The following is a 5,917-nucleotide window of genomic DNA, read 5'->3' on the forward strand; positions in this document are numbered from 1 at the left end:
GGATGGAGTAGCATCGAGATTAGACCTTTTGGAAATGAATGTGAGGATAGATTTGGCACCAAGGATGGGGGAGAAGAGAACGTTTTTGCCAGCAGCCTGTTATACACTTAGTAAGGATGAGAAAAGAAAGATTTTGAAATCTTTGTTTGGAATACAACTTCCGACATGTTACTCATCCAATTTTAAAAATCTTGTGTCGATGAAAGATTTGAAACTTATTGGCCTTAAGTCACATGACTACCACACTTTAATACAACAATTGCTTCCAGTGGTCATCCGTGGTGTCTTGCCCAAACATGTCAGACACACTATCACTCGCTTGTGTTTCTTCTTCAATGGGTTATGCAATAAAGTGATAGATGTCTCAAAGTTGGATGATATGCAAAGAGAGATTGTGACGATATTATGTTTACTTGAAAAGTATTTTCCTCCATCATTTTTTGATATAATGATTCATCTAACTGTTCATCTTGTACGAGAGGTGAAATTATGTGGACCAGTTTGGTATAGGTATATGTACCCATTTGAAAGATACATGAAGATTTTGAAAGGTTATGTGCGAAATCGCAATCGGCCTGAAGGGTGTATAGCTGAATGTTATATTGCTGAAGAGGTTGTTGAATTTTGCTCAGATTATCTTTGTAGTGTGCACACAATTGGGATCCCATTAAGTCATCGACAAATAGAACTTACTAAGCCATTATCGGGTGCTGTGGTGCACTCCACTAGTCACGATGAGTTGCAGCAAGCACATCGTTACGTATTGGCAAATGATGCGGAGATTGATTTCTATATCGAGTAATTTCTCCAACTTATTAATACTTTCATTTGGTTAGCTTACATTATATTGGTTTATTTATTCCTAATAATTTTATTAGGGAACACATGGCATATTTGAATGCAAGATTTCGTCAAAGGGCTAAGTCCAAGAAGTGGTTACAAGATGAGCATAACCGAACGTTTGCTACTTGGTTACATGATCGTGTAAGTTGCTTTAGTATTACGTATTGACATACATTTATTATAATATTTACGCATAATTAACAATTTATCACATAAAAAATATAGGTTGCACGTGTAGACCCTTCCACTCATCAAGTATCAGAAAGATTGAAATGGATAGCTCGCGGACCTAACAAGCAAATCTTAAAGTACTCTAGTTATTTGATTGATGGGGTTACTTATGCTACAAAAGAGCGTGATGGTATACGAGTTGTACAAAACTCCGGAGTCAGCTTAGTCGCAAAGACAATGCAAATTGCTAGTGCAAAGGATAAAAAACCTATTGTGTCAGATATGATTTTTTATGGAGTTATAGAAGAAATATGGGTAGTTGATTACACCAAATTTCAAATTCCAATGTTCAAATGTAATTGGGTGGAGAATAATAATGGTATTAAAGTTGATGATCTTGGTTTCACATTGGTAAACCTCAATCGAATTGGATTCAAATCCGACTCTTTTATCTTGGCTAGTCAATCAAAGCAAGTATTTTACATCGAAGATCCTGAAGATCCTTTATGGAGTGTTGTGCTTGCAACTCCAAGCAGAGAGTACTTTGAATACATAAATGGTATAGAGTTTGAAGAAACTGCAATCCACTATCAATGTTTTAGCAGAGGGTTACCACCAATGGATGTTGACGGAGAAGATGATAATGAACCACCATGCATTCGGGATGACTGTGATGGGAATTGGGTTAATAATATTTAACTGTTGAACTTTTTACTTTTCAAGATGAGTTTGTAAACAATTTAAATTGATATGTTATTTACCGTTGAAGAATGATATGTTGTGGACAATATTGATATGTTTTGTTTCTCATATTGTGGTTAGTTTTTATCACTTTGTCTATTTACTTTTTTCTATGATTAATACACTGTCTAAAAAATAAAAATATCTTTTGCTTTTGCTCTGATTATTCATAAAATGTTTGTATTTAGACAATAATTGCGGTCAGTTTAATCTGACACAAAAATGAACTCCAACACAACAGTCAAAGCAAGAAAGTTGAGTGGATTTCGCTTCTAAAGGATGGCAACAAGTCACTAGGTTTTGAACATTACACAAATTTTTTTTTCTTCTTGACTTCCTCGGTCAACTGTCCACGAGTTAATTGCATGCCACCTGCAAAGATAGATTACAAACAGACTGAAGAAAGGAAATAGAGTTGAGAGATAAGAAAGTTTGAGTGCAATATTAAAAAAAAAATGAAAAGAAAAAAAAGAGGAAATTTTTATGAAATAACTATTCTTGTGCTGGTTGCAAAATAAATCGTTTAGGTCTTTTAGTAAATATGATAATAAAGTTTGCGTCCATTTTCTAAAATAGTTTAGGTCTTTTAGTAAATTGTTTTCAATATTACTGCAAATAAATTTTAGCAGTGATTTCGTTTCTAGGAAGTTTTTATCTTAAATCTGTTGTATATTTACTTTTTTCTATGATTATTTTTATCATGTTGTTGTGATTAGCAGAAGGTGTGGACTCCATGAAAGCCTCTAGAAAGCATGCAAAAAAAGCTAAGGGTAAGGAAAAAATTGAAACTCCAGCCACTACCGAGAGTTGGGATGGTAACACAGAGTTGGATTCTACAAACACCCAAACCACAAGAATGTCTAGAGGTCGTACACACCTAGATAAGCTAGCTAAGCAAAGGATTCAAGGAGTTAGAAAGGATGTTGCATTCAATAACCTTGGACAACCAATAGGAGAAGCAGCTATTGCAATGCAAAGCTATATTGGTGTGAGAGAAGGTTCAAATTAGTTACAAGACTTGGAAATATGTTCCAAGTGATGTTAAAGAACTGATATGGGAATCAGTTAATGTAAGTAAATTAGCATGATTTATCAATTATTATAATATTTTTACTGTTTGTCTTAATTTTTTTTAACATATTTCCATTTTTGTGATTTACAGTTGATGTACAATGTTGACCCAAAGTGGAAGAATGGTTGTTTGAAATCAGCAAACAATAAGTGGCGTCAATACAAAAGTTATCTCACTAAGACGTTCATTTTAAGTAAGCTTGATAAACCCGAGGAGTTGGATGAGCCACCTATTGGCTATGGTATTACAAGAGATACTTGGAGGTCGTTTGTGATTAGTCGCATGTCTGAAGACTTCATGGTAAGATTTTTAATTTAATCTTTTTAAACTAGTTTATTTATATTCAAGTTTAACAACACATGTATCCTCATGTATCCTCACTAACTAGAAACTAAGTGATCAACAAAAAGAAAGAAGAAAACAACACATGTATCCTCATCGGCTTTCACGTAAAGGATATGCATGATTTGCGGAAGAAATAGTAAGTATTTTTTTAGCATATTTTCTTATGAACCCTCCAATTTATTCACGTACATAAAATTATTTGAATTTTCATTGTGCCAGTTGGCTCTAATCCTGATCACAATCCTGATTGTTCTAGTGCTGAAATTTGATGATCAATTTATGTGAGTTTGTTTCATTTAATGACTAATTTTATTCATTTAACTGTTATTGGAATTTTCTTGTTGTAGGCGACTGAATTATGTGATGATGAAGACATTAATAGAGCTATTATGTGGAAGAAAGGACGAGTCACCAAAGAAGGTGGTTTTGAAGGAGAGGATTTGATTAAAAAAATCCAACAGATTGTAAGCAAAATAACAATAAGTAAAAGTACTATTTTTATTGAACTGATAATTCTTTTAGTAATAATGCTTTTTTAATGTGTCTGACAGGATGGTTACATTCAACAAAAGAGGGAGGGTAAGTTGATAATTGAAGGAACCAAAGAGGATATACTTACCAAAGCACTTGACACTGAAGAATATAATGGTCGTGTGAGGGGTATTGGAGGTCATATCACTCCAACAATATATTTCAATTCTGGTAGAAGATGCAAGCATGCTGAAGTAATCACTGAGCATAAAAGGGAGCTGATGGAGGCGAGGAAGAAAATTTTAGAGCAAGATGCACGTATACAAAACCTTGAAGTAATGGTGTATAAAAAGGGTACCATGTGCGATATTTCGATTGATGACAAAGGCAGTTGCTCAAAGTTGCAACCCATGATTGAAGATGGCATGAAGAACGATGATGATGACCTACAAATTTTGTGTCAAGCTGATGTTTTGCAGGTATAACACTAGTTGCATTAATTATGACCTGCTGCTATTTGTGACCTGCTGCTTTTACATTTTAGGGAAAACCAGATGCATTGACATTGGAATCTAGCACAAATATTGTTGCACATGGTACAATTGTTTGTGGCAATGAATCTAATAAAATGCTTCATGGTGTTCCATTTCCAAATAATTGCATGCGAGTCTCCATTGATGAAGCAGTAGAAAAATCAGCACCTTTGCCATATCCAATTCCAAGTGAATTTGAAGTAATTGGTGATGCTGTAGGAACCCATGTGGCTTGGCCAAAACACTTGATAGTGAACCAAGATGAGGTATTTGTTAGATTTTATTTCAAATTAAATTGTCACTTGTTTTATTAATCATCCTATCTAACTGTCATGATTTGAAATTATTAGAAGCCTCGAAGGAAGAAGCTTGAACAACCAAGAAAGAAACATACTTTGTCAACAAGTGCCCCAAGAGCATTACATATTTTATATTGTTATAGTAAGCGTGCTTTAGATGATGGCAGATATATATCAGTGAGTTTTGATTATGACGTGTTTGATGATGATTATGAACTTGTTCTACACCTTGAGGACATCATTCCTTTGTATCATTTGGAGCCCCTTTTAGGCAATTGTGTAATTGCCTACATATGGTAAGTGTTTAGATTTTGCAATTGTGTAATCATCCATTTTGTGAATAACTTTCATTTTTCAATCTACCTCTTCCTTTTATTATGTTTGCAATGGCAGGTATCTTTATAAAAAACTGCTGAAAGATAACAAGAAAGAAAAATTCAGATTTGTGAATCCACATAAAATCCCATATATGGCAACCAGTGCACATGACAAAAAAGGTAAGTTTGAAAGGCTAAACCAAAGGGCAAGTCATTTGGCAGGCAGGCTAAGTGGTGCATCTGTAGATCAACTTGTTTTGGTGCCATGTAATATCGGGTAAGTAAGAATTAAAACATCACTTTCAATTGTTGTCTTTTGATAATTTATTGAATTATATGCACTAATTATGTGTTTGTTGCATAGTTTCCATTGGATTCTCACTGTTATTGACCCTTACAATGAAGTTATTTATTTGTTGGATTCTCTAAGGCACCGCATTCATGATGAGGATTGGAAATATATAGTGGAAATGTGAGTTCATATTTCTTTTTTATTAAGCATTTATGTTAATACAAAACTCATATATAAAAAAATCATGAAACCTTAGCAGAATATAACTATGCAGGAAATAATAAGGTTCCTAAAAAAATGTGATGATAGTTAACTATGCAGAACCTTAGCAGAATATAACTATGCAGGAAACCTTAGCAGAATCTAAAAAGCTGGTGCCTTTCTTTCCCTTTGACAAACTTAAATCAAGAGGCCCATCATTCTTCTCAAATCATACCCTCCTTTTATCCTACTTTTCCCCTCTGAGGACAAAGCTCGAACCATTAGCGTAAGCAGCCCACAATTAGAGGAATCTTCTCCACAGAACTCAAGGATTGTAGCGTGCAGCGATAATTTTTTTTTTTTTTCTGTGAAAGGTATCCCCGGGTTAAATCAGAAAACCGAACAGGATACTACATGAGATGATATTTATGTCGGTTTCATTAGAAATTGACCTTTATTCATTTCTATAAATTTATCGTGATGATCAACTCGGCTATGGCTGGAGCGTGTGATAATATATTGATTTTACCACGGGTAGACAGTAAATATAGAGTATGCAATTGAAAGGATTTTTTTTATACTCAGGAGGTAAGAATTCCGGGATAAATTGCCAGGAGAAGGGGAAAAAAATT

At 34.1% G+C, this 5,917-nt stretch overlaps 1 protein-coding gene across 1 annotated transcript; it reads left to right on the forward strand.

The window, feature by feature from the left end:
* The first annotated feature begins 1,632 nt into the window (after positions 1 to 1,632).
* Positions 1,633 to 5,283, forward strand: LOC121979418. The gene is made up of 7 exons (XM_042531407.1): positions 1,633 to 1,698; positions 2,918 to 3,127; positions 3,724 to 4,122; positions 4,188 to 4,442; positions 4,527 to 4,771; positions 4,869 to 5,069; positions 5,157 to 5,283. Exons 1-7 carry the CDS (start codon positions 1,633 to 1,635, stop codon positions 5,266 to 5,268), a joined length of 1,488 nt encoding a protein of 495 aa, XP_042387341.1. The 3' UTR covers positions 5,269 to 5,283.
* The last annotated feature ends 634 nt before the right edge of the window (positions 5,284 to 5,917 follow it).

The sequence above is a fragment of the Zingiber officinale genome, chromosome 5A, assembly GCF_018446385.1.
Source record: "Zingiber officinale cultivar Zhangliang chromosome 5A, Zo_v1.1, whole genome shotgun sequence".
NCBI lineage: Eukaryota > Viridiplantae > Streptophyta > Magnoliopsida > Zingiberales > Zingiberaceae > Zingiber > Zingiber officinale.

Coding starts and splice junctions, on each gene's coding strand:
- LOC121979418 (XM_042531407.1), top strand. CDS start 1,633: ATGGATGTTGACGGAGAAGATGATAATGAACCACCATGCATTCGGGAT. Junction 3,128..3,723: donor GCATGTCTGAAGACTTCATG/GTAAGATTTTTA, acceptor TGTGTCTGACAG/GATGGTTACATTCAACAAAA. Junction 5,070..5,156: donor TTGGTGCCATGTAATATCGG/GTAAGTAAGAAT, acceptor TTTGTTGCATAG/TTTCCATTGGATTCTCACTG.